This window comes from Engystomops pustulosus, chromosome 6, assembly GCF_040894005.1.
Source record: "Engystomops pustulosus chromosome 6, aEngPut4.maternal, whole genome shotgun sequence".
NCBI lineage: Eukaryota > Metazoa > Chordata > Amphibia > Anura > Leptodactylidae > Engystomops > Engystomops pustulosus.
The window spans coordinates 26,892,407-26,919,566 of NC_092416.1; the positions used below are offsets into that span (position 1 = coordinate 26,892,407).

A 27,160-nucleotide genomic window follows, 5' to 3' on the forward strand; every position below is an offset into this window, starting at 1 on the left:
ATGATGCACAGAGTTCAGGCCCCAACGTAGTGATCAGTCGGTGGCACGGCACTTTTTATGGTCTGTAATCACGGATAAATGTGAATACTGCCTAAGCCCCTCACCATCATTCCCACATTTAATGAAGGTTCAAATGCGCTGAAAATTGCACCTAAACATGCAAATATAATCCTTTATTTAGATTTTTCTCATGCTTGTGCTCTTTTTTAGGATCCAGCTGTAAGTTTCTCCTGCAAGCAGGCTCTAATTCGAGTCCTCCGTCCCCGGAATAAGCGCCGTCATGTCACACTTCCATCCTCTCCACGTAGCAACACACCCATGGGTAAGAGTATTCTCATAATTGCAGAATATGAGTTCATTCGGAAGTTGTCATTTGATACTTCACCGGGATTTCCCTCTGCTTATTGTGATGTGAGTGTTGTCCTTCTGCGTAGCTCTATAGATGACCCAAACCCCTCAAGTGTTATCCTTGCTCTTGGCGTCACAGCCGTGAGTTTTATTCTCTTAAATCTTATCCCTTTTCCATGGCAGCCGTGTTATTCTGGCTGAGATACCCATCTCTTCCTCCTCCTCCTCCTTTTTACTTCAAAGAATGGAGCATCTTGATAGACACCCGTACATCATCATTTCAATTCCCTCTAGGTTGGAGAGCTTGGTTTCCTTCAGGTGTGGCTGTCATTAGGATGCCTCCGCCATACAAGGACCTCTTTAACCGTGAGCACTCGGGTTTCTATCACCCTTGGCTAGGAAGGGTCTCCTTTCATTGTGGTGGTTATAGTGGTGTCACACGCAGGCAGCCATGATGTTTTAGTTGGGTGCTAGTCAATTAGGTTTTGATTTACTTTGTTTCTGGCTCAGGAGACAAGGACGATGATGACGATGACGAAGCGGAAGATAAGATCCAGACTTCAGGAATACCAAATGGAGAGCACGTCAGACAGCAGAGTCAAGAACAGAATGAAGTTGACCATGGAGATTTTGAGATGGTGGTGAGAATTGTGTGTACTGACTGAGCATTGCATGACAATTTTAATTTTCTAACATTACATAGTTTGATAGGAAGAACTAAGTCGTATTGCCCTTTATTTCATCAGTCCGAGTCAATGGTCCTGGAAAGTGCTGACAGTGTCAACAATGGCAACCCGTCACCATTAGAAGCGCTACTAGCCGGTGCCGAGGGTTTTCCGCCAATGCTGGACATCCCTCCTGATGCAGATGATGAGACCATGGTGGAGTTGGCTATTGCACTTAGTCTACAGCAAGATCAGCAAGGTAAGAAGAACACAGTCTGCCATGCAGTTTCCACCTTACTGACCCATTAATAGTAAAGGTTATCAATATCAGATCATTGGGTGTCTTACACTATTTGATTATTGTTCTGCTATTGGGAATAGTGGTTAGTCACTACACCTCATCTGCAATTCAAGTAAGGCTGCCACAGAGCTCTGCTAATTACTGAGTTTTAAAGCACCACTGATTGGATATTGATCTCCTATTCTATCTTTAAGTTTTAAATCCCCTTTAAAGGGGATGTCCCTTTTAAACAGATATTTGTGTAAAGAAAAGTTGTACCATATTTTAATATACTTTCTGTAGCACTTCCTCGCGCTTTGGTAGATCTCTGCTGTCTGTCATTCTATGGGAATCTCCATTGTTTACTTCCTGTGGATAGAAAAACGGTCCCTGGTCATGTGATGTCACACAGGTGCCCGGCTCAATATATCCCTGATCATGTGATGTCACACAGGTGCACGGCTCAATATATCCCTAATCATGTGATGTCACACAGGTGCACGGCTCAATATATCCCTAATCATGTGATGTCACACAGGTGCACGGCTCAATATATCCCTGATCATGTGATGTCACACAGGTGCACGGCTCAATATATCCCTAATCATGTGATGTCACACAGGTGCCCGGCTCAATATATCCCTGATCATGTGATGTCACACAGGTGCACGGCTCAATATATCCCTAATCATGTGATGTCACACAGGTGCCCGGCTCAATATATCCCTAATCATGTGATGTCACACAGGTGCCCGGCTCAATATATCCCTGATCATGTGATGTCACACAGGTGCCCGCCTCAATATATCCCTGATCATGTGATGTCACACAGGTGCACGGCTCAATATATCCCTGATCATGTGATGTCACACAGGTGCACGGCTCAATATATCCCTAATCATGTGATGTCACACAGGTGCACGGCTCAATATATCCCTAATCATGTGATGTCACACAGGTGCACGGCTCGTTATATCACACAGTTCTAAATACTATTTGTCATAATGATCCGTTCACCTGTGTGACAACACATGATCATGAACCGGATTTCTATTCAAAGGAAGTAAACAATATAAAAGGACATTAAAAATTACAGCAAGCAGTAATCTATAAAACGGAGAGGGATTGATACAATTTTCCTAATTGTTTTCTGTATAACTTTTCTCTACACAGACAATATCGGTTATTTGCTGAAGTGATCAACCCCTTTAAATCTAAGGCAGCTTAACACTGACTTTTTTTGTGTATGTGTGTCTGTATCCCCTCTACTGTATTCACAGGAAGCAGCAGCAGTGCCTTAGGTCTCCAGAGTTTAGGATTATCTGGACAAGCACCAAGTTCATCATCTTTGGATGCTGGAACTTTATCAGACACTACAGCATCAGGTAACAGTAGTGCATGGGAACATGACACCTACTGCATGTCAATAGATTTTAGGGAACAAAACTTGCTAACTCTGCTCTGCTTGCCATGGATCCAGCCGACGCTTGCATGTGGTTCTTCCCGCCAATCTGCTTCGCCCCTATAAAGCCGCTCCGCCTCTTGTTGTGTGGGGGGCCTGTGTTTTGCTGGCTCGGTAGTTAGAGACTGTGTTTTTACCTGTAACAGCTCTCCTCATGCTTATAGCTCCAGCATCGGATGATGAAGGCAGCACGGCTGCAACCGATGGCTCCACTCTGCGCACCTCCCCAGCAGACCACGGAGGGAGCGTGGGCTCGGAGAGTGGCGGCAGTGCCGTGGATTCGGTGGCCGGTGAGCATAGTGGTACGTCTGTCAAAATTTAGTTTGATGGGTGTGAGGAGTTAAGGAGTAAGGCTAACAAGAATTTGACGGTAAAGTGGTTACTGTGATCCACACGAGTCTCAAAGATCCATATGTAAAAAGCCTTGCGTGTGGTCCCGGCAGGATCAAAACTTACTCAGTAAAACAGGATGAGCCTTGCATATTTGGATAATTTTCGTGTAATCTTACACTTTTATTCTTAGATTTTCAAAGCGGCTATTTTAATCAGACCCTTTTGAAGTGTCTCCCATGAGGATTTGGGAGATATTGTATGAAATGGGATATTTTCTTCACATGTTCTGGAAAATGCGGATCCTGACATTAAAAATGTTTTTTATAGATCACTGAAATCTGTGTATACAAAAAGGTTATCCTTAAAATATTTGAGTGCTTGGGGTCAGACACCTTGCACCGTGGCTGAGTTACTGACAGAAGCTTCATAGCAGGAGAGCTTGATCGTTGCCATATTGTATCTCATGGTCAATATTGGTGGCCCACTAAGGAAAGAGTATAACCCTAACTTTATATATTCATTACATTCAGATTATTTTTTAACATTGAGCTATACACCTGTCTCTTCTCTTATAGTATCTGGTCGGAGCAGTGCATATGGAGACACGGCTGTTGAGGGTCACCCTACAGGACCTGGAAGTATAAGTTCCAGCACAGGAGCTATCAGCACCGCGACCGGACAGCATGAAGGTGAAGGGTCTGAAGGAGAAGGGGAGACGGAAGGTGATGCACATACTAGCAACAGGTCTGTATTGTGTAAGAAACCATCTCTCATGACTAAGTTTACAGGGATTGAAAAAGTTTACAGGGATTGAAAAATTAATCATTGCTTGTTCCTTACCTCTAGACTTCACATGGTGCGTTTAATGCTTCTGGAGCGCCTCCTTCAGTCTATGCAAAGTCTGCGTAACGTCGGAGGGGTCCGGGCAATTCCTTACATGCAGGTATATAGCAATATCTTGTCGTATCATTTTACTGAGATACTGCCTTGGTGTATGTGGTAACATTTGGGGTGTTATTTTTCCAGGTTGTGTTGATGTTGACCGCTGACTTGGATGGAGAAGATGAGAAGGATAAAGGTGCCTTGGATAACCTTCTTTCCCAGCTCATTGCAGAACTGGGTCTAGATAAAAAGGTAATGGTGGGAATATTGCTCTTTTAGTGAAATTGATGACCGTGATTCTTGATACATATTTGTAATGTTCCCCTCTCAAATTTATCCTCTAGGATGTCTCTAAGAAGAATGAACGTACCCCTCTGAATGAAGTCCATCTCGTGGTCATGAGGCTTCTGAGCGTCTTCATGTCCAGGACCAAGTCTGGTTCTAAATCGTCCATTTGTGAGGTATGTGGGATGGTACTTGGCTGCTAATATTCATATTACCTTTGCCGGCTGTAGTCATATCCTTGGTTATCAGTTTTGTACTAATGTTCAGATTGTATTCTCCACCTGTATATTGTACTATTCGTACCATGGTCTGGTAGGTTGTAGTAACTGCCCCCTCATGAGACGCACAGGGATAATTTTCACTAAATCGTAACCAGTGTCCCATTTTCTTTTCCAGTCATCCTCTCTGATTTCTAGTGCAACAGCGACTGCTCTTCTAAGCTCTGGGGCTGTGGATTACTGTCTACATGTCCTAAAGTCTCTCTTGGACTACTGGAAGAGCCAGCAGAGTGATGAGGAGTCGGTGGCTACTAGTCAACTTCTGAAACCTCACACTACATCATCTCCACCGGATATGAGTCCATTCTTCCTCCGCCAGTATGTGAAGGTAAGTCGTAAGCTGCCAAAAATTCTAAAATCTAAAACCTAACATAGATGCACTTGTATAATTTGGACACTGCAAGCCTTATTGAGGGATTTGCATTTACTCTGTGCCTTTCTTCTCTTCTAGGGTCATGCGGCAGACGTTTTCCAAGCTTACACTCAGCTACTGACAGAGATGGTTCTCCGATTACCATACCAGATTAAGAAAATTGCAGATACCAACTCCAGAATCCCACCACCCGTGTTTGACCATTCTTGGTTCTACTTTCTCTCTGAGGTCTGTAAATGCATCTTCCTAATGCAATGTATGTCCATAACATTTGTGTGTAAAATGTCTATAAGCTTGCATTCACACACATGTATGCTCACCAATCCGTAGCGCTAGAGAGGAGGAGGGGTGAACACCGCTTACCCCTCCCCTCTCCATGGGAAACTGGGCCGCACACATGGGGAAAGATAGAGCATGCTAGAGGTGGAACTCTATTGCCACCGGGTCGCCATAGCAATCTATGGGGACATATTTGCGTCGGGATATATGTCCCCACAACGGTCATGTGAATGGAGCCTAAATCTGAGATAAATGTTCAATTATTTTTATTTTGCTTTTTTTATTTAGTACCTGATGATCCAGCAGACTCCATTTGTGCGCCGTCAAGTTCGGAAACTTCTTTTGTTCATCTGCGGCTCAAAGGAAAAATACAGACAACTCCGTGATCTTCATACACTGGATTCCCACGTCCGAGGCATCAAGAAATTGCTGGAGGAGCATGGGATTTTCCTGCGTGCAGGTGTGGTGACGGCTAGTTCTGGTTCTGCTCTGCAGTATGACACTCTCATTAACCTGGTAAGATGATAGAAGACCAATGTGCTTCTCTGCACCAGTAATAGAGCACAATGGTACATTGTATTTACAAAATTCTTTTATTTCAGATGGAACATCTCAAGGCTTGTGCTGAAATTGCATCCCAGCGGACTGTGAACTGGCAAAAGTTCTGCATCAAAGATGACTGTAAGCATCATTTCAGTTTAGTAGTCTGTTGGCAATATTGGAAAAAAAAATATTTAAGACTTTACAGTCTGTTCTATCATTGAAGGTGAATAACATCTCATCATGAGCGCTTGTATAATTGTCTGGATAGTGTTCTGGAGATAATGTGGGTCGTGTATCTTTAATTTTCATCCTCTTCTGTCTTTTTGAGCCATTCTTTGGCGCATTGCAGTTTTTGCGCCCTTTTGTGGATATTTTAAAAAGGCTGTCGGACATTTTGGTTTTCGGCAGTAAGACACATTGTCTTCTGTTCCAGATGTGCTAGATGTTTATCATTTAAAACTGTCTAAAATTTGCAAAACCATACTTAAGGAAAACTTCGAAAATGGAAAGAAATGACTTGGGACATTTGTGTGACATTAATAATGAATGTCTCAAAAGGAGATCTGAAAAAAAAAATCATTTAACACAAGGAAAAAGTGAGATTGATAAATTACTGAAGAAGCAGACTGGAAAAACGACAGGCAAAAACCAGCCAAAACAAACACAGATAAGATAAATGACCTCCAATGTGTCTGACCTTTGGGGATTTAACCACTAGGTCCGCACCAATCATGAGAGCTGTATGTATTGGAGCACAGATTTGCGTTCTATCCTTCTAAGGAGCTTCAGTACATAATCATCCTGGTAGCTCCATAGAAGTAATTACAATTGAAGGTTTGGGTGTACATCTGTCGTGTGGACAGGTGAATGAGAGTTTCTCTTGTGAAATTACCCCTTTCAGTGTCTTTAGATGCTCTTTCTTGCACACTCACCTTACTATACTACATTACTATAATGTAATATTTGCTACTAGAATGGATCATATTTGTCCTTTTTACAGACTTATTTTTCTTTTTGTCTTTGCTACTAATTGTCTTTGTTTTCCTTCAGCGGTCCTCTACTTCCTGCTCCAGGTCAGCTTCTTGGTAGATGAAGGAGTGTCTCCAGTCCTTCTGCAGCTCCTCTCTTGTGCCCTGTGCGGCAGCAAAGTCCTTTCCACATCTTCAGGTTCCTCTACTGTTCCATCATCTGGGTCTGGACAGCTGGGGTCTCAGAGTAAGTCATCCACCAAGAAGAGTAAAAAGGAAGACAAAGATAAGGACAAGGAAGGTAAGAGACTCTGGTATACTACATTTACTGCACCACAAATTTTTAAGATGGAGTCTTAAAGGAACACTCGAGTCAAAGCTCACTCATTGCATAATACATGGTCCAGGGCCTGAAGGGAGGGGGGGTATGACTCATCTTCATTGTATTCTAGAACCTAAAGTCATGTTCCTCCCTTCAGGCCCTGCACAAGGTATGGTTTAATGAATCTGTTGTGACTGGCGTGTTTTAAGTAAATTAGTATATTTTACAGGTGATGGGTCTAGTAGTCAAGAGGAACAGCTCTGCACTGCACTTGTCAACCAGCTGAATAAATTTGCTGACAAAGAGACGCTGATCCAATTCTTGCGCTGCTTCCTTCTGGAGTCCAATGCATCTTCAGTCCGCTGGCAGGCTCATTGCTTAGCGCTGCACATTTACAGGTTAGGGGGAGCATTCATAACTTAACTATTTCATATTGCCATTGATATTTCTTTATTGTTGTAATACAATATAAAACTAATAAAAACTTCCTGATTTTATTTAATTCAGGAATTCCAACAAGGCCCAGCAGGAGCTTTTGCTGGACCTCATGTGGTCAATCTGGCCAGAACTCCCTGCCTATGGACGCAAAGCTGCCCAATTTGTAGATCTCCTTGGATACTTCTCCCTAAAGACTCCTCAGACCGAAAAGAAGGTGAGTTCTAGATGAGGAACAGATTTTGATCTTCTAATAATATAACCATTAACTAGGTAATAAAAATTATCACTTGTTCTTCAGTTTAAGGAATATTCCCAAAAGGCTGTAGAGATCCTAAGAACTCAAAACCACATCCTGACCAATCATCCCAACTCCAACATCTACAAGTAAGTGGTGGCCTCCTATCCTCCTCCATGTTAACTATTGATGCATTTTCTTTAACTGAGGCACATGCTCCCTTTCATTACCTTTCCTATAATCTGGATACTTTATCTCTCCAGCACACTTTCTGGTTTAGTGGAGTTTGATGGATACTATCTTGAAAGTGACCCGTGTCTTGTCTGCAACAACCCTGAAGTTCCATTGTGTGTAAGTACTAGGCTAGAAGGTTTTTTTAGGATAGTTTTTTTTTTTTTTGTATAAAATGAAATCTCTTGCAATTCGTATATCTTTTTTTGGACAGAACATCAAACTGTCTTCCATAAAAGTGGACACGCGCTATACCACAACACAGCAAGTGGTGAAACTTATAGGCAGCCACACCATCAGCAAAGTGACAGTGAAGATCGGAGATCTGAAACGAACCAAAATGGTCCGAACTATAAATCTGTACTACAACAACCGCACTGTGCAAGCCATCGTGGAGCTGAAGAACAAGTGAGAAACTAACATTGTGTTAACCTGTGATAGTTATTGTGAAACTAAACTGATGGGGAAGAATGCTTCTTGGTGCAAAATTTTCTGCTTTCAAACTTTTTGATCGCATAATATCATTAATGAAAAACTATTGAATATACCGTATTTTCCGGACTATAAGGCGCACTTAAAAGCCTTGGATTTCCTTGGAAATCCAAAGTGCGCCTTATAGTCCGGTGCGCCCTATATGAGGGCAGGGGACCCTACTTACATAGGTCCCCGCTACCGGAGACAGCAGATTTCCAGCGGGAACTGCAGACCACGCGGCACGAACAACTTCTGCCGCGTGGTCTGCGGTTCCCGCTGGAGATCTGCTGTCTCCGGTAGCGGGGACCTATGTAAGTATTCCATTCTCCACCTCCCCCTCACCTTACCCGCTCACCTTCCCCGCGTTCCGCGTCTCTTCTCGGCGTCACGTCCCGTCGGGTCTCCGCTCCGCCCCCGGACCTCCGCCACGCCCCCGACCCTGCGCCTTATAGTCCGATGCGCCTTATATATGGAATTATTACATATATAAGGCGCATCGGACTGTTGCGCCTTATATTCCGGTGCGCCTAATGGCCCGGAAAATACGGTATACATCAAATTACATTGACATTGCCACCAACACTGATTGAGTGAAGGCCTTCTAATTACCTGACTATAGTTAATAAAATAAGGTTTAGTAGTATTAAACTTTCCCTTTCTACCTCTAGGCCCGCCCGCTGGCACAAAGCTAAAAAAGTGCAGCTAACTCCGGGGCAAACAGAGGTGAAGATCGACCTTCCGCTTCCCATTGTTGCCTCAAACTTAATGATTGAGTTTGCCGACTTCTATGAGAACTACCAGGCCTCCTCAGAAACTCTGCAGTGTCCTCGCTGTAGCGCCTCAGTACCAGCCAACCCTGGCGTATGCGGAAACTGTGGGGAAAATGTCTACCAGTGTCACAAGTGCAGGTTTGGACAGACCCCCAGTCCCTGTGTTCAAGTTTGTTTGCTTTTTTTTAAAACTAAAATAATTGTGCTACATGCATTTTCTTAGATCTATTAACTATGATGAAAAGGACCCATTCCTGTGCAATGCTTGCGGGTTTTGCAAGTACGCCCGTTTCGATTTCATGCTCTATGCGAGACCTTGCTGCGCTGTAGATCCTATTGAGAATGAGGAGGATCGGAAGAAGGTGAGGCCTCATCTAACTGTTGCATAATGTACTGTACATCATCTCTCTGTACTTATATTTATTATTTTATAATATATATTTATATTAATATAAATTGGAACCAATTAAAGTTGAACCTGTCACCAGTTTTTAGCCCACTAAACTAGCAGTCCTCCCAGGTAGGGTGTGAAAGATCCTTTCTAAAATCCCTCTATTATGTAAAAATCTCACCCATATACTTCTAAACTCTCCTGCTCATTTTCATATGGCTTTGGAGAAGTCATATTTTGCCTAAAAAATCAGTCAGATTTGGATGCCAGAGGGGGAGAGTCACTTCAGATACCCCTCTCTTCGGTTCTATAGTACCTAGTTATGTCCAAAAATGCTTGTAAGAAATACACACCACAAGTTCATGGCTGTTGTGCGTTTCATACCTAGGCTGTCACCAACATCAACACTCTGCTGGATAAGGCAGACAGAGTCTATCACCAGCTCATGGGTCACAGACCGCAGCTAGAAAACCTTCTGTGCAAAGTTAATGAAGCCGCCCCAGAGAAACCACAGGTAAGGATTCGCCTCTGCTATAAATAATTGCTATTCTAAATTTTCCTATCATGCAGCGTCACTCTTAACGTATCCCCTTTTGTAGGATGACTCTGCCAATGCGGGAGGGATAAGCTCGACCTCGGCCAGCGTGAACCGCTACATCCTTCAGCTGGCCCAGGAATACTGCGGAGATTGCAAGAACTCTTTTGATGAACTCTCCAAGATAATTCAGGTTATAGGATTATTACAATACAGAATGGAAAAGTATTAAAATGCAAGAGAGTTATTCTGATATTTGTAATTTTTATTTTTAATTAGAAAGTCTTTGCCTCTCGGAAGGAGCTTTTGGAGTATGATCTGCAGCAGAGAGAAGCTGCCACAAGGTCTTCTCGGACCACTGTGCAGCCCACCTTTACTGCTAGTCAGTACAGAGCTTTATCAGTGCTGGGATGTGGCCATACATCCTCCACCAAGTGCTATGGCTGTGCATCGGCTGTGACAGAGCACTGTATCACCCTGCTGCGTGCCCTGGCTACCAACGGCACCATACGGCACATTCTGGTATCACAAGGACTTATCCGGGAACTGTTTGATTACAACCTGCGCCGTGGACCTGCATCCATGCGTGATGAGGTGCGGCAAGTCATGTGCCTTCTCACCAGGTAGGATCAGATCACATGTTCTTAGCCATCTTTTTTCAGTATTGTTTCCTGTTTACAGTATGTTTTTTTTTTTTTTTCCCCTTTGATAGGGACAATCCGGAAGCCACTCAGCAAATGAATGACTTAATCATCGGGAAAGTATCAACAGCCCTTAAAGGACATTGGGCAAATCCAGATTTGGTAAGTCAGCGGCTTTTACTCATTTATGTCCATTACTTAGTATCAAGGGAAATGGTTAAAGGAGAGTTCTTAGTATCTGGATTGGTGATAACTTGTAGAATGTTTGAGGTCTTATCGTTGGGTCCACACCGATCACAAGAATGGTTTTTTTTTTTAGTTTATCGTAGCTGAGCAAAGAGAATGGATGGAGAAGTGCAAATGCTGAAGCTGTTGCTCCTCTCACAGATTATGTATCTAAAAAATAGATCCTCAGCGACAGTGCAGTTAATAATTTTATAAAACTCTTAACATTTCAGGCCAGTAGTCTGCAGTATGAGATGCTGCTGCTTACAGACTCTATATCCAAGGAGGACAACTGCTGGGAGCTGCGTCTGCGATGTGGTATGTTTAAACCATAGGAAAGAGGATGTGTTTTGTTACCCATTATTGTTCCAGAACTATAGGCTGGCTGTGAGGGTTAGGCCCAGTTCACATTTGCGTCTGGACTTTCTGGTCTATTTAAAGTTGGCCTAGGTGAAACTAAAGATGGAAGGTGAATGTGAAAGTCTTCCGTCCCTCATACACTTTAGAGGACCTTCTGTTATCTTCCGTTACGCATCCATTGTTAACAGAGAAAAGACACTGACTGCTCTTTTCTTAATTTTTCTTAATAACAAAATGTTTAAACCGAACCTGCTGAACACAGGTGTGAACTTAACCTAAGCTGGCAAAATTCAGATTTTATTGAACAATTTTTGAATTTACAAACAATTAACCATCTCCACACGCCTTTACCACCCCCTTGTTCACATATTGAAGCCTATAAAGAGAGTAATACAACAGAGGCGATCACATCTCCCTCTTATGGACATTTTTAAGCCTCACTAATATCTGATTATCCATTATATGATTGCCTACAGCAGTGATACAAAAACTCTCAACAGTCTTAACTTTTCAGCATTGTGTTGAATGTTCCAAAGAGATGAGGGTTTGTTTTGCAGGTCCTATAGTTGTGTGGTGTTGAACTATTGTTTTTTCTTTCCTCTTTGTGTATGTAAATCACCTTGTTTTCCATCTCTCACAGCACTGAGCCTCTTCTTGATGGCTGTAAACATCAAGACCCCTGTTGTGGTGGAGAACATTACATTAATGTGCTTGAGAATCCTGCAAAAGCTCATAAAACCTCCAACACCTACCAGCAAGAAGAATAAGGTAAGATCAACGCTAGTGCTTGCTCGTCTAGAGTCGCCCTTTATTATAATGCAAGTTGTTTCCAGTGCCAAGTATGCAAGTCCCATCGTCTTTTGTTTCTGTGTTTCAGGATGTTCCCATGGAGGCGTTAACTACAGTAAAGCCATATAGCAATGAGATCCATGCACAGGCCCAACTCTGGCTGAAGAGGGACCACAAAGCAGCTTATGAAACCTGGAAGAAATGTCTCCCAGCACGAGGTAAGACAAACCCAAATCCAGCCTTGTGGTGTTGAAGTTGCACATGTTTTTTATGTACAGGATTTTCTGTTTACTGCATTGACACCGAAGTCACTGATGTGAATCTGCAATATCCAATCTCTGGGTTCATTTACTTGGTTTGGTTGTGTGACTACACTCCAAGCAAGATGTCGAATTTACTATCATAGTAAATAAAGATGGAAAAAGACGTAAAGTCCAACCTATTAATTCTACATTATACTATTACTTTTCCTATAGGTTACACTCATGGCAGTAGGAGACAGAAGTTCTGCCAACGTGCAGAAGGGGGATTATTTTAATTTGTGTGCTTTTTCTCAACTTTTTCAATCAGGGGTAGACACCAGTGGGAATACGCCTAGCAAAGCTGAGCTGAGGCAGATGTATCTACAAGAGAAGTACGTTTGGAAGTGGAAGCAATTTATGAGCAAGAAAGGCAAGAGGACCACCCCTCTTGATCTCAAACTGGGTCATAACAACTGGCTAAGACAGGTAAGAGTCTCTCTCCCAAGCATCTGGTGGTGCTGGGCTTCTTGTGTATGCATATTTAGCATCTGTCATGCTTGGTCTTTGGTGGTTAACCCCTTGCCGTCCTCTCACATAGGTGTTATTCACTCCGGCCACACAAGCCGCCCGCCAGGCAGCTTGCACAATTGTTGAGGCATTGGCAACGTTTCCCAGCCGCAGACAGCAGGTCCTGGATCTCCTCACCAGGTCAGTGTGCAGAATAGATATCCCCCTGTGTTATGATCTGCAGTAGATCGTGTGCTGAACTCCCGGGCATCTTTCTTTCAGCTATTTGGATGAGCTTAGTGTTGCTGGGGAATGTGCCGCTGAGTATCTAGCGTTGTATCAGAAACTCACTAAGCCGGCTCACTGGAAGATCTATTTGGCAGCGAGGGGAGTGCTGCCATATGTGGGAAATCTCATCACTAAGGTAAAGAGCTCAATCCTTGCTTAACATGTTCATGCTGATCATTAAAAATGGGAAATGTAATTGGTGCGTCCATTAGACTTCCGTCTCATTGCACTCCGCTGTCTGTTATCCCATTTGGGTTTTTTTTCAAACACACACATCTTCTCCTGATCCTATTTATGTATTTCCATGTAGTGTTATTACACAGGCTACATATTTATTTTGTTCATATGTAGTCATAAAAGATGGCAAGTAGGCCATCTGTCACAAGGATTCTCATATTTGGTGTTGTTCCTTAGGAAATTGCCAATCTACTGGCATTAGAAGAGGCCACTCTCAGTACAGATCTGCAGCAGGGATATGCTCTGAAGAGCCTCACAGGTGAGCCATTGTGATATCCTGCACTCATACTCTTTGTATACAACTCCTTTCTTCTTTACCATGGATGGAGCTAAATGGATAGGGTGTCACTGCTCATTCTGCTGGAAAATCTGGATCTTAACTTAGGATTTTGTTGCATGTTCTGAGCCTCAAACTCGCAATAAAATCCATCTGAGATCCGTTAACATCCATTGTTTGCATGTGTCACCTGGAACATACACTGTGCAGGGAATGGGTCCTGCAGCTTCATAGTAGTCAACCATCCATGGTGCTCTGAGCCACTGCTGCTCTCCAGTGTCAGTATTGTAATATACTATGATCATGTTTTTAATATATAGCAGTAGTCCTGTGTGGATGCAGGGGCTCCTTTCATCATAGATGATTTAGATGCTAGGAGCCCTTCTCTCTGCATAGTGTTCGAACTGGGAGTCGATGCCAGCACATGGACGCAATACAATATTGGGGACCCGCTCAATTACTTAACGTTGTTCTACAAGTGTTCCAATATGATGACATTACACGTTCCCTTTCCCTCAGGTCTCCTCTCTTCATTCGTGGAGGTGGAATCCATCAAACGTCATTTCAAGAGCCGTCTGGTCGGCACTGTGCTCAATGGTTACCTCTGCCTCAGGAAACTGGTGGTGCAAAGAACTAAACTGATCGATGAGACCCAGGACATGTTACTGGAGATGCTGGAGGACATGACTACTGGTAATGACTGTCGTCTTCTTTGTCATATTGCTGGCTTTTTGCTGTTTTATTGTAATTTTGAGACTTTTGGTTGATCAAGTAGAGAAATTGTGGTGGTTTGGTGGAGACCATTACCTAATAGCTAGTCCTCTTTATGTAAGTCAGTTGGTCAGTCACCAAAAGTGACTTGCTTATACTTACTTTACAGGTACAGAGTCAGAAACCAAGGCTTTCATGGCGGTTTGCATTGAGACAGCAAAGAGGTATAGCCTGGACGATTATAGGACGCCTGTCTTTATATTTGAGCGGCTCTGCAGCATCATATACCCGGTGAGTGGCCAATGGAATTACATGGTCTCTGGATTGTTCCTCGACTAATATACTGCCGCGACTTATTTGTTGCGATTGTGTCTCTCCAGAAGGGTTTTGTAGCAGTGTCTGAAATGATCATGTTTCCTTTCATCAGGAGGAGAATGAAGTGACAGAGTTCTTTGTGACCCTTGAGAAAGACCCTCAGCAAGAAGACTTCCTCCAGGGCAGAATGCCGGGAAACCCGTACAGCAGCAATGAGCCAGGAATCGGTCCTCTGATGAGAGACATCAAGAATAAGATCTGCCAGGATTGTGACCTGGTGGCCCTTCTAGAGGACGATAGTGGGATGGAGGTGAGAAGCGCCATATCAACTTTTTATAGGGTGTTTTTAAATTGATCACGTTTCCATATCAGATCAGTGAGGGTCTCATCCTCAGCACCTGTAGACCAGTAGTCATAGAATGCCGCTATCTAATGTAGAAATTGTTTTCTTCCTCCAAAAGCAGCTGTCGGGCAATAATCGTGAAAATCCCTTTAAAATAAATTGATAAATTGCTGATCTGCCATAGTGGCCATTTTTTTAAATAATCATTGTCTCATTTCCAGCTCCTAGTGAATAACAAGATTATCAGTCTAGACCTGCCAGTGGCCGAGGTGTACAAGAAGGTCTGGTGCCCGACTAATGAGGTACGGCTTGTTCTCATCAGACAACCATTTATTGCCCAGAAGTCTCTTAAGTAGCACCGACATGTAGTGTTATGATTTTTAAATCTCTAGAATTAGTTTTTGAGTTTGCAATTTATCGGAGACTGTATTAAAACCAGACCTAGATGAAGATGGGAATCATATAAGTTGTTCAGAATTAACGTTTTGTGACTTTGTATTCATCTAGCTTGAATGTAAAGTTCTTTGGGTATTCTGTTACATGCAGTATTGCAAAACTACAACTCCCAGGATGCCCTGACACAGGCAGATTTGTATTATTGTACCCTTCAATGTTTCAGGGGGAACCAATGAGGATAATCTACAGAATGAGGGGACTTCTCGGGGACGCAACAGAAGAATTCATTGAGTCTTTGGATTCGACCACAGGTAACCTCTCCATTGTTTAGTATCATACTTTAGTGTCATAAACCAACTTGAGGAAACCGATTACCAATTATTGTGCATTAACAGATGAGGAAGAAGACGAGGAGGAAGTGTATAAGATGGCGGGAGTGATGGCTCAGTGTGGAGGACTGGAGTGTATGCTGAATCGTCTGGCTGGTATCAAGGACTTTAAGCAGGGTCGCCATCTTCTTACGGTGAGTGTAAGCTGTTCTGGCATGCGCTTGTGTGTTATGATTTGTACAGCGCTACAGAATTTGGCGCTATATAAATAAAAAAAGTGTATTTTTATATGAGTAATTTGTGGCTTATGCTCTGTCCTTTTGGTGCAGGTCCTTCTAAAGCTTTTCAGCTATTGTGTCAAGGTGAAGGTAAATCGACAGCAGCTGGTGAAACCCGAAATGAACACACTCAATGTGATGCTGGGCACCCTGAACTTGGTAAGACTGGCATTGATGGGCTACTGCTCTAGCACCAGCATGGATGTTATTGGTGACTTACATTGTCCTCTCTTTCTCAGGCCCTAGTGGCAGAACAGGAGAGCAAGGATAGCGGTGGAGCTGCTGTAGCAGAACAAGTGCTGAGTATAATGGAAATCATATTGGATGAGTCTAATGCCGAGCCTCTCAGTGAGGACAAGGTGGGGGGCTGTTTATCTCTTAATATTTCTCTGAAAACTGTAGGGATCTCTGCTTCTAGAGTTAAGAAATTGTTAGTCTATAGTGTTCCTATTTGACTCCTGGTGTTAAAGAAACCTCAGATTACAGACAAAGTCCTAGGGCAGTGATGGCGAACCTTTGAGGTCGAGTGCCCAAACTGCAACCTAAAACATGCATATTTTTTGCAGTAACGTATAGCAATTTTCTTGCTCTGTGCTGTACCACGGCTTTCAATTGGCCTAGAGGGCACCAATATCTTTGTCAGAAGGAGAGGAAATTTGGGTTGCCACTAGATCTACCCTTGAGAGCCCCCTGAACAGGAATATTCATGGGGCCGCACAAAAGGAGCTCAAATGATAACCTTACCCTGTCCACGCCACCTCTGCCAACCGTGCCATAGGTTTGCCACCACTGTCCTAGGGGATAGATCACAGCCACTTAGTGGTCCCTACTTTGCGTTTCAGAAGACTTATAGATGCGATGGGTAACCTCTTTCATGTGTATACTGAAGTATTGGCGTCTAGTGTTGTCTAGTGGCTTTTCAGTGTTGTTCGATCCAAGTTAACATTTGGTGGGAGCAAGACAGCTGTATGCAGTGATATTGTACATTGTGATGCCTATGCATTGTACTCACTGGGCCTGCAGCGATGTCTCGCTACTTCCAATGTCATCTTGCGTTAGATAACAGGATTGGAGACTGACTTTAATTGCTTCAATTATTTTTGCCTCAACTATCTACTTTCAAAATTAATCCTGGTCTTGTAAGACTGCAAGAAGTGAAGGTCTGTCCTACCCATCACAGCACAGCAGTTGAGGAACTGTGTAATTCACTTTTGTGGCATCTTCTTGTTATTGTAGCCTTATTGTTGTTATAGCCTTATTGTTATTATAGCCTTATTGTTATGGTATATTCCCACTAGAGCCACTAGGTGGCACCACACCACCTGCAATGAGATTTAGATTTGTAGAAGAGGCGCTGACACTATTAATCAGTGACTTGATAAGTTTTATCAATATATATTCGCTTCATTTTGTACAGCTAATTTGACATTTCTTCCCCTTGCTCTCTTGCCTTTACAGGGAAACCTGTTGCTCACCGGTGATAAGGATCAGCTGGTAATGCTGCTGGATCAGATCAACAGTACCTTTGTAAGATCAAATCCTAGTGTGCTGCAAGGCCTGCTACGCATCATTCCTTACCTGTCATTTGGAGAAATGGAGAAAATGCAGATTCTTGTGGATCGCTTCAAGCCGTACTGCACTTTTGAGAAGTGAGTCTTGTTGAATGGGGATGAATGGGGCAGACTGCACATGTGTGACTGGCTGCTCTTGTTATCTCTGGGTGCGATGGGGGTACAGTTCTCATGATCCTTGGGGTCCCATCGCTGAGACCCCCAACAATCAGCAAGTTAGGCCCTATCCGCAGGATAGCTTTGTGGGAAAACCCCTTTAAGTATTGTGTTTGCTCTGAATGAATTTTCAAGGTAGTCCATTAACAATACACAAAATGTCACCATACAAATTTCAATGAGTTAATCATGTTTTGCCCTTCTAGGTATGATGATGAGCACTGCACAGATGACAAGGTCTACTTGGATTGCTTCTGTAAGATCGCTGCCGGCATTAAGAATAACAGCAATGGCCACCAGCTCAAAGACCTCATCCTTCAGAAGGGGATCACACAGAATGCCTTGGACTACATGAAGAAGCACATCCCCAGTGCAAAGAAGTAAGGACCCTATTATCCTACTGACCAATTCAAGACCTCTTTAGATAGTTTAGCCCCCTCTCCCCATACACTTTAGAGAACAGTTCAATGGATCTCCTTATAATATAATATGGCTGCCGCACTCTTTAACTTCCCCCTCCCCCCAATGGATGATAATGGAGAATAATCATCAGGCTGAATTACAACTCTTGATCCTTACATTTGGAAATAACCTGCTGCCAGATGTGTTTGGCCAGCAGCTTATTCCCCTGGACCTATTTAGGATACTTACATTCTTGGTTCAGTCAAGCATGCATGTGTATATGGGTATCTGCAGGAATGACTCATGGCTGATAACTATCAAAGGCACTTAATTGTAAGTTCTCCAAATGTCTTGTAACAGATAAATATTATTTGAGGTATTGGAGTTGTCTCCCAATGTTGGAATTTTGCTTTAATATTTGTCCATTTAGTCATTCTCTATGAACTGAAAACATCAGGCGTACATCACATGTATTCTCGAGTCTTGGATGTTTAGCTCACTGACTATTATTGGTATTGCAATGGTACAGATTTTGAGCTAGACTAGATTATTCCCATTCCATGACAGCAAGCAGAGGTGGTTAAATAGTTGGTTTATTATTTGCTTTTGTGAGCTGTTACATGGTTTCCTGTCTGCATATGTTTACAGCCTCTTGTCTCTTTGTCCCTTTCAGCTTGGATGCCGATATATGGAAGAAGTTCCTCTCTCGCCCTGCCCTCCCCTTTATTTTGAGGTTACTTCGAGGATTGGCCACACAGCACCCCCCTACACAGGTGAGTGTTCCAGCTCCCAACACCTCATGGGCTACCCTTGTGATTTCCAGCAAGATCCTGCATGATTTACAGCGTGATGTCAGTGTTTATTCACACTAAGTGCCTTTTGAAATCGTTCCCACAAAAACATGCAGAATTCTTGTGTTCATCAAAAATACAGGAGCCCATTGTATTTTAGGGGGATGACCTAATAGCAGCTTACTGACTGAATGCTACATAGTGTAAGGAGGTGATCCCTATCTTTCCTTCTTTCTTTACTCATCATTTTGTATTTTCCAGCAGGCTCTTATAGGTACAGACTCCATCACTAACCTTCACAAGCTAGAACAGGTATCCAGTGATGAGGGGATCGGGACCCTTGCAGAGAACCTGCTGGAAGCCCTCAGAGAGCACCCCGATGTTAACAAAAAGATTGATGCTGCCAGGAAAGAGACTAGAGCCGAGAAGAAACGTATGGCCATGGCAATGAGACAGAAAGCGCTGGGCACCCTCGGCATGACGGTGAGTGGGGCAGTGTTCAATAAAGGGTACTCCCAACATGACCATTGTACATGGTTTCTGGGAGATACTTAAAGATGTGAACTTCGAGCTTTCGCTGCCTACAGATATGAATCTTTTTTTCTTCTCCTCCAGACGAATGAGAAGGGTCAAGTAGTGACTAAGACGGCTCTTCTGAAGCAGATGGAAGAATTGATAGAAGAACCAGGGCTGACCTGCTGTATCTGCAGAGAAGGCTACAAGTTCCAGGTATCCTGAACAGTTAGTTTTACTGCCAGAAATTCATCGATTTTAGGGGAATTGTGTTTAGAGTAACACCATTCCCCTAGTTACTTTTTGACCCTTAGATCCAGAAAACTCCTTTGAGGATTATTGACAATTGTAATATCTTTCAGCCCACCAAAGTGCTTGGCATCTACACGTTTACAAAGAGGGTCTCTCTGGAGGAAGCCGAAAACAAGCCCCGCAAGCAGCAGGGATACAGCACAGTCTCTCACTTCAACATTGTACACTATGACTGTCACCTGGCTGCTGTGAGGTAATCTGGGGATTTGGGGTTACTGGTGATCCCTCCTTGGGTGGGTTTTAAGAGAGGGCTTGTTGGGTACAATAATAGCTAATTCCTGTTGGCAGATATGAGTTAACGCTCCTGCAGCAATGTTTAATATGTCATATTTACAGCAATGGGTTGGGGCCATTGTATTGGGGTTTACATCTTGTCTCCTCACACACAGGTTAGCTCGAGGACGAGAGGAATGGGAGAGCGCAGCTCTGCAGAACGCCAATACTAAATGTAATGGCCTCCTTCCTGTCTGGGGACCCCATGTTCCAGAGTCCGCATTTGCCACATGTTTGGCCAGGTAAGAGACGTTTGTGTGTATCTGTAGCTCCTGCTTCAGTGTTACCACACATCGGTTTAATGCTACACAACTGATCTCCTCTGTAGGCACAATACTTACCTCCAGGAGTGTACCGGTCAGAGGGAACCCACCTACCAGCTCAACATCCACGACTTGAAGTTGCTGTTCCTGAGATTTGCCAATGAACAGTCATTCAGTGCTGACACCGGAGGAGGGGGAAGGGAAAGCAACATTCATCTCATCCCCTATATCATACACACCGTGCTTTATGTACTGAACACGTATGTATCTGGTCGCATACCTGATAGACTGGGAGTCCCACATCTATTTCAAGAACATGGTTCAGCCACATGGTGAGGGTCCTGTGCATGCACTGAACTCCCTGTTCAAGTGTAATGGGATGGGTCCCAAAAAAAATGAAATGAAACCATACAGGCTAGGTTACTTTTTGCTCTCCGGTGGCCACCTTTCTTATTGGCCAGGGCTCTGTGGACCTAAGTTTCTTGAAATGGGTGTGGACCTGTTCCCTGGATAAATCACAAATATTCTAGTCAGGGAATACCCCTTTTGAGCAGAATAATTCCAGTTTACCCCCAGAAGCTGTAATGTCTCCAGTTACTGACAGCAGGCAGAGATCTTAGATTAGATTATAACCAAGTGTCTTTATGGCTTCATGCACTGATCTTCATCTGCCTTATTGTTGCAGAACTCGGGCCATATCCCGCGAAGAGAAAAATGTCCAGAATTTCCTAGAACAGCCCAAAGAAAAGTGGGTAGAAAGTGCCTTCGAGGTGGACGGACCCCATTACTTCACTGTCCTCGCACTACATCTCCTTCCTGCAGAGAAGTGGAAAACCATCCGCATAGAGGTGCTGCGCAGGTTGCTGGTGGTCAGCCATGTGCGGGGGGTGGCACCAAGTGGGGCAAACAGGTAATGGTAACTGCTGCGCAAATCGCAAACCTCATGCACTGTACTACACACAGGTATCTGTTGGCAGTACTCCTGGTAAATTAAAGATTATAAGAGGAGTGGCTGATATCAGTCACACACATGCATTCAGGTGTTGTTAGACATATGAGACTTAAAATGATGATCATAAAGACAAAGATGTCCGCACTCCCTCTCATCACTATAGCCATCACCTCCAGGCTGGAGAACAATAGAATTGTAAGAAAATGCTAAATGTGCATAAAGCTGTTTCATCATCACACCAGGCTCTATACAGTCGCTTAGAGGGCTTGTATCCACAGTGTAGGGAATAACAATGTGCTGGGGCTTCTACTGCTGGGACCCCCACGAATGGAGCGGCAAGTTCGGTATGCATCCTTCCGTTACATACACACTCACTCACTCACTCTATGGGAGTGTCGTAAATTGGCTAGCATAGATTCTCCCCCTGCTGCTTTATTAATTGAGAACGGTACCCCTATCTTTGTGATCATTCAGGTCCCCACTGTTCAGATTGTTATCCCTTAGCCTCTGGGTAGGGGAAGACAATCCTACTTCCAACAACCCCATTGAAGAGAAACTACCAAACCTCACCCCCCTCCCCTGCAGTATACACAAGGTTGTTGACTGTTTCCAGTAACACCCGGGTGCATATTGTTTGGTGCTCTGATGTATAAGGCACATAAATCTTTAAAACAATAGATACTCTATTATATGTAGGTTATGTATATAGAAACCTTATGTGTTGGCAGATGTGAACATGTCAGTAAGGGTTATTGAATATTTATGGACTATCGGTGTACATTGGAGCCAGTTAAAGTAGCAGGTCGTATGATCAAGGTCAGGCACTGGTAACTAATAACTAGAATTATTGTTCTCCTGAAGAGATTTGGGAAGTGTAGAGACTCCATTCAGCTCTCGCACACTGCTTATTGACATTGAGCTCACAAAACATCTTAGACTTAACAATAATTTTGCCTGAGGATAAGTGTTACTGTTGCCCAGTAATTTTCGCAGTGTTTAACAATCCCCCTCCAGGAGCTCCTGAAAATTGTTAGTAAAACATGTGGTTGTACCAGAGCGCGGCCCTGACCGGCCCATGCAGCGGGGACATCTCTGAGATTCCAGCGCTGGGCGAGTCTGTCCCGGGAAGACGTCTTTTGTCTGTGGGCGGGTTACATAACAAACCAAAGTAATTGTCTCTCTCTCCGGGGAAGGTGATGGATGGTTTTAATTACTTTCTCTTCGCTTTAGACGCAATTAATAGACGTTCAAGCTTCATTAGACCATTGGGGAGGCGTCCTCTCAGCGATGGGCGTTGGTTTGCGTCTGATCCTTTGTGCTCCTATTACTTTTATATTATTATGACATTTAGTTGGGGTCTGTGCTGTGTCAGATATTTTTTTCAATACTTTAGGATTCTAGTTGTTCTCACTTTGTACATTGCACTACATGTGGATTGTTTACATTGTCAGGTAGCAGCTAATGGGAACAGATTTGTAGGATTAACTTGTCGTTGTACTTGCCATGTCTCTACAGATTGACAGATAAAGCAATCAAGGATTATCCAGTGTATCGCTCTAGTCTGCTCTTCTGGGCCCTGGTGGACCTCATCTACAACATGTTCAAGGTAACAATGCTGCTGCAGTCTGCGTCAGAAATCTCTCATGCAGGTCAAGCTAAACCCTCAAGCAAAAAAAGTAAAAATCTGCTGCAGGGCAACAAGACGTTACGCTGTTTTGCTGTGGCACCCCACAGAGGTTTCGACCGTACGTAGCAGGTCACTTTGTGCTGTGGATTTGCAGTTGCAGCACGTGGTAAAGCAATTCATATGATCACCCCATTGCTGCTACTGTGGATAACAGGATGAAAGCTGCTGATGGCAATCTCATGTAATCCCCCTTTGTGTTCCTGTAACCTAGGGGAGATTTACAGTATAAATTGTGGTAACCTTGTACCCGAGTGGTATCCTCCTAAAAATTGGGGGCATACCTGCAGTTTATACCCCCCAACAATGCAATGTCAGATTTCATTTCTGCCGTCCCATTGAAACCTTTTGAACGTCTTTGCCCTGGAACTTTTGTTAAGCAACTTTCATTTAGTTCTGACCTTCCCCATTTGTTCTCTTAAAGTGTCCAGCCCTTGTTTACTGTGAAGTTCTGTTAGACATAGTTAAGTGAGTGCATTCTTTGGTCTGTCACCTGTCATCTCTGCCTTTCCTCCATCGCTCTCAGCAGGAGGCTCGCCCATACATGGCATCTCATGCAATAGAAAGGGCTGTATATAACTGGCTGTGTTCAGTGCTGATCGGTTATTAGCCTCTGTTATCATGCACCACTGCCCCTTTGATGGCTACACATGCCCTGATGGAGTGAATCTCTTGGGGGTAGAAGAATACTTAAGGCTACAATCAACTTATGTTTTTTGTATATGATGGTGAAGCTCCTGACGTATACACTGAATGTTTCCATAGTCCTTTTTGGCTCCTTCTATACATCACATCCTGCAGGAGATTCAGGACAGAAAAATGCAGCAAGCTACATGTTTCCCTCCTGCTGAGCGACGTATGCGTTCGGTGGAGGACATTACGGTCTATGGGGGGATGGATGCATATTATTGCATCTATCCCTAGCCTCCACTGAGCGTATGCTCAGAGGTCCCCAGGGACGTCACTCTATAAAAGGACAGTGATCTCTGGGGAAAAAGTCCTCAGTGTCAGCAGGAGCCAATCATTCTCCCGACATATTCTTACAAGGAAGGGCTAAAACGTGATGTGAATGCAGCCTAAACAGTGCCTCAGTGGAGGTACTAAAGAATATGACCAAGATGCTATAATGTTATAGATTACACCTGATGTGTATTTTGTCTTGTAGAAAGTACCGAATAGTAACACAGAGGGCGGCTGGTCCTACTCCCTGGCAGATTACATCCGGCTCAATGACATGCCCATCTACGAGGCGGCAGACAGGGCCTTGAAGACCTTCCAGGACGAGTTCATGCCTGTAGAGTCCTTCTCAGAGTTCATGGATGTTGCTGGTTCGTCACTCAATTTGTTTTAAAGGGAACCTGTCATCACATTTTCACAATTACAGCTGGTTCCCAAAGAGCTCTATTAACAGACGCCCTTCTATTAGTTAAACATAGTTTCCCTTGCATCCCCATAAATGAACTTTATCTTCTATTACCTGGCATCAGAAGGGGGCTTTTCCAGCTTGGCTGGCCTCTCCCATCTACTCCTCCCCATGCCTTATGCCTCTTTACTATTCTGCAGTTCATGTCATGTGACCAGGGTGATGTCATCTAAGGTCCTTCACATTACCAAACTGTACCCCATGTATTCAACTAATCACATTATTCTTCCATGGACTTACTACAGCTCTGCCATCCATGCGATCAGATACATACATAGGGTACCTGAGATGTTGTCACTCTGGTCACATGACATGAATGTAACACTGTAAAATTGACACAATATTTCCCATATGTACATAGAGCTTTATATGTCTAGTTGAATATTAGTAGACAGACCCTATAAGTACAAGGAGGCAGAGCAGTGATATGAAGAGTCTCAGAGCTGTCAAAGTATTGGGGCGTGGTTCACTGGCAGCCTGGGAGAGAAGAATCAAACCTAGGAGAAATTGGTCAGGAAAATAAATGTGCATATCAGAAAAATGCCTGTAACTAAGGTACATTGCCCCACTGGCAGCTAATTATAGATCGTTTTAGATAGCTAATTTGATATGGAGAGACTCGTAGCCTCTTGCCAGCAGGCGTTGTTAGGATAACAGGTCTTCTTTAAAGGACATTTACCACCAGGATGAAGGACTGTATGAAAATGAGCTTGAGGGGCTCCAGGCTCCATTAACATCTATGGAGCCACTCAGGCTCATTTGCATACAGTCCTTCATTCTGGTGGTAGATGACCTTCAAAGAAATTTTGACCTGAACTTTTTTAATGTTCTCTACTTGACCTACTATAGGATATTTTTTTTAGCTCCAGCTTTTTAGTCCTGTATTACAAGTTTACAGACTTCCCCATTAACTGACAGCAAAGAGCTTGAAGAGCCCCAGACACATCAGCAGCAACTATCTATTCTGTCCTGATAGTTTTGTTTCAGTGTGTCAGTGTAGTTATAATTTATCGGGTTATAGCATTTGTGTAGAATGGGCACAACTGTAGCCAACACCATTAACATCTTTATTTTCGCGTTATCAAAAGCAAGCAGAGGTCTTGGCTTGTGTATGAAGTATATACAAGAAAATTTTGTACTAAAATTGACATTTTATTTTGTGTTTTTTTCACAGGACTTTTATCTGAAATCGATGACCCCGACAACTTCTTGAAGGATCTTTTGAACTCTGTTCCCTGAGCCCCCTGTGTTCTTGGTCTCGGGGCGTCCATGTTCCTCCCCCGGCTGTTGCAGTAAAGGGTGTTTTTGCTCCATCTTTTTATTTCTCATATATATTTAGGGGGAGACAGTGAATCGCGCTATATCCCACCATCATCTGCAGACGCCGCACCTTCTCTCTGGGTCACCTTCATTCTTTTATATCTTGGGTTTTAAAATCTGTCACATCCTCCGGTCAGATTCGGCTGCTACGTTTTTTGTTTTTTTTTCCTTTTTGTGTGCGTGATGTTTTTTTTTTTTTTGCCCCTTGTTTTGGCGTGTTTGTGCTTTCCAGATTAAGACGTAAAAGCCAAAGGTGTGTTGGGGACATCACTGCTGACAAGAAATCCCAGGAGGAACTGGACCGTCCCCATCCCGACTGCATGAAATGTTCAGCCACCAAAGACACATTAATTGCATGCAAAATGCTCAGTGTCCTGTGACGCCCATGGGGCGGGGCTTTGTGACTAAGCCCCTCCCCCTGCGTCACAGAGACCCCAATCATATTCCCACATGTGACTTTGACAATCTGTATCGTGCGGTGCTGAATCCGGCTGAGCCCACCAGCGGCGCCTGTGTAGACCGCGCTGTTCCAGGGTAGTTGGCGCGCTCGCCGCTTGAGCCTCCGCAGCCGCCATCAATTTAACATGTAACTAACTAGCTGTTGTCTGCTTGATACAATAAATCTCATCATAAACTTCTTCTGCTTAGCGAGTCCTTGGGGGAAGCGATCGAACTGTCAGGGTCTGGATTGTGTCTTCATCCACATTGATCTAATTACGTCTCACAGGAGCTACAATAAGATGGTACGTACATCCTCTATACAATGCAGTGGTATAGAAGCCAAAGTAGTGACTAGTAAAGATGGAACATACCAAAACCTCAGCTGTGTTATCATAGAAACCAAAGTATTAACTAATGAGTATACACCTCTCCAAAGCCTCAGCTGTCTTGTCATTGTATAATAGAAAGTTCTCAAACTTCCTATTATACCCAGGATTAGAGAAATATGGATGTTTTGTGCTACAAACAGCGCCACACCGGTGCACAGGTTGTGTTTGGTATTGCACATTGACTCCATTGACATTAAAGTTATAAAAAGAAGAATTTAAATAAAAACAGGGATTGGGCTTCCAGATCCGAAGTGATGGCATTATCTGCATTAGCTTCTTATATTCACGATCTCAGCTTGCTTTCTCTGTATGGAAGCATGTCTCACATCTGGGACCTGAACAGTCCATCCAGAGATGCTTCATGCAGGCCCAACATGAGGATTTGTTAAAGTGGCCCAGTCCAGGCAATGTTCTGTGACCTAAGCAGCCTGTTCTCCCGACTAATACCTGTACTGATACACTGTAACAAACACTTGAATTGGGCTACTGATGTCTTTTAGTTTGCAGTAAATATAGTATGGATGGCATGCACTTGCCACAAACCCTCAGCTGTGAGAAGTGATCAATATGTACAAATTATCAAACTCTAAAAGTGATGCCGTTCATGGACAGCAAGCGTAGATCTTGACAAGGAAAGTTT

At 43.5% G+C, this 27,160-nt stretch overlaps 1 protein-coding gene across 18 annotated transcripts in view; it reads left to right on the forward strand.

Annotated features, from left to right (window-relative positions):
* UBR4 (ubiquitin protein ligase E3 component n-recognin 4) overlaps window positions 1-26,328 on the forward strand; it is a 53,585-nt gene extending 27,257 nt beyond the window's left edge. For 4 of the 18 annotated variants that reach the window (XM_072155222.1, XM_072155231.1, XM_072155227.1 and 1 more), the window contains 53 exons: window positions 211-322; window positions 643-714; window positions 859-998; window positions 1,095-1,272; window positions 2,574-2,678; window positions 2,902-3,057; window positions 3,664-3,832; window positions 3,935-4,031; window positions 4,115-4,222; window positions 4,315-4,431; window positions 4,652-4,861; window positions 4,985-5,134; window positions 5,474-5,701; window positions 5,788-5,866; window positions 6,779-6,997; window positions 7,248-7,416; window positions 7,526-7,670; window positions 7,755-7,840; window positions 7,955-8,042; window positions 8,137-8,330; window positions 9,065-9,304; window positions 9,390-9,528; window positions 9,946-10,071; window positions 10,157-10,285; window positions 10,372-10,715; window positions 10,805-10,895; window positions 11,192-11,276; window positions 11,959-12,086; window positions 12,196-12,325; window positions 12,678-12,835; window positions 12,948-13,057; window positions 13,139-13,280; window positions 13,559-13,640; window positions 14,178-14,351; window positions 14,539-14,660; window positions 14,797-14,994; window positions 15,249-15,329; window positions 15,647-15,734; window positions 15,819-15,946; window positions 16,082-16,189; window positions 16,270-16,389; window positions 17,489-17,679; window positions 17,964-18,137; window positions 18,833-18,932; window positions 19,212-19,433; window positions 19,566-19,679; window positions 19,826-19,968; window positions 20,165-20,290; window positions 20,377-20,571; window positions 20,997-21,221; window positions 22,779-22,869; window positions 24,113-24,275; window positions 25,545-26,328. In XM_072155222.1, the coding sequence (XP_072011323.1) occupies window positions 211-322; window positions 643-714; window positions 859-998; window positions 1,095-1,272; window positions 2,574-2,678; window positions 2,902-3,057; window positions 3,664-3,832; window positions 3,935-4,031; window positions 4,115-4,222; window positions 4,315-4,431; window positions 4,652-4,861; window positions 4,985-5,134; window positions 5,474-5,701; window positions 5,788-5,866; window positions 6,779-6,997; window positions 7,248-7,416; window positions 7,526-7,670; window positions 7,755-7,840; window positions 7,955-8,042; window positions 8,137-8,330; window positions 9,065-9,304; window positions 9,390-9,528; window positions 9,946-10,071; window positions 10,157-10,285; window positions 10,372-10,715; window positions 10,805-10,895; window positions 11,192-11,276; window positions 11,959-12,086; window positions 12,196-12,325; window positions 12,678-12,835; window positions 12,948-13,057; window positions 13,139-13,280; window positions 13,559-13,640; window positions 14,178-14,351; window positions 14,539-14,660; window positions 14,797-14,994; window positions 15,249-15,329; window positions 15,647-15,734; window positions 15,819-15,946; window positions 16,082-16,189; window positions 16,270-16,389; window positions 17,489-17,679; window positions 17,964-18,137; window positions 18,833-18,932; window positions 19,212-19,433; window positions 19,566-19,679; window positions 19,826-19,968; window positions 20,165-20,290; window positions 20,377-20,571; window positions 20,997-21,221; window positions 22,779-22,869; window positions 24,113-24,275; window positions 25,545-25,609 (7,554 nt within the window). In that variant the 3' untranslated portion in view covers window positions 25,610-26,328. The remainder of the gene's footprint in view (window positions 1-210; window positions 323-642; window positions 715-858; window positions 999-1,094; window positions 1,273-2,573; window positions 2,679-2,901; window positions 3,058-3,663; window positions 3,833-3,934; window positions 4,032-4,114; window positions 4,223-4,314; window positions 4,432-4,651; window positions 4,862-4,984; window positions 5,135-5,473; window positions 5,702-5,787; window positions 5,867-6,778; window positions 6,998-7,247; window positions 7,417-7,525; window positions 7,671-7,754; window positions 7,841-7,954; window positions 8,043-8,136; window positions 8,331-9,064; window positions 9,305-9,389; window positions 9,529-9,945; window positions 10,072-10,156; window positions 10,286-10,371; window positions 10,716-10,804; window positions 10,896-11,191; window positions 11,277-11,958; window positions 12,087-12,195; window positions 12,326-12,677; window positions 12,836-12,947; window positions 13,058-13,138; window positions 13,281-13,558; window positions 13,641-14,177; window positions 14,352-14,538; window positions 14,661-14,796; window positions 14,995-15,248; window positions 15,330-15,646; window positions 15,735-15,818; window positions 15,947-16,081; window positions 16,190-16,269; window positions 16,390-17,488; window positions 17,680-17,963; window positions 18,138-18,832; window positions 18,933-19,211; window positions 19,434-19,565; window positions 19,680-19,825; window positions 19,969-20,164; window positions 20,291-20,376; window positions 20,572-20,996; window positions 21,222-22,778; window positions 22,870-24,112; window positions 24,276-25,544) is intronic. The other 14 variants (XM_072155235.1, XM_072155238.1, XM_072155237.1 and 11 more) reach the window with 12 other exon arrangements.
* The last annotated feature ends 832 nt before the right edge of the window (window positions 26,329-27,160 follow it).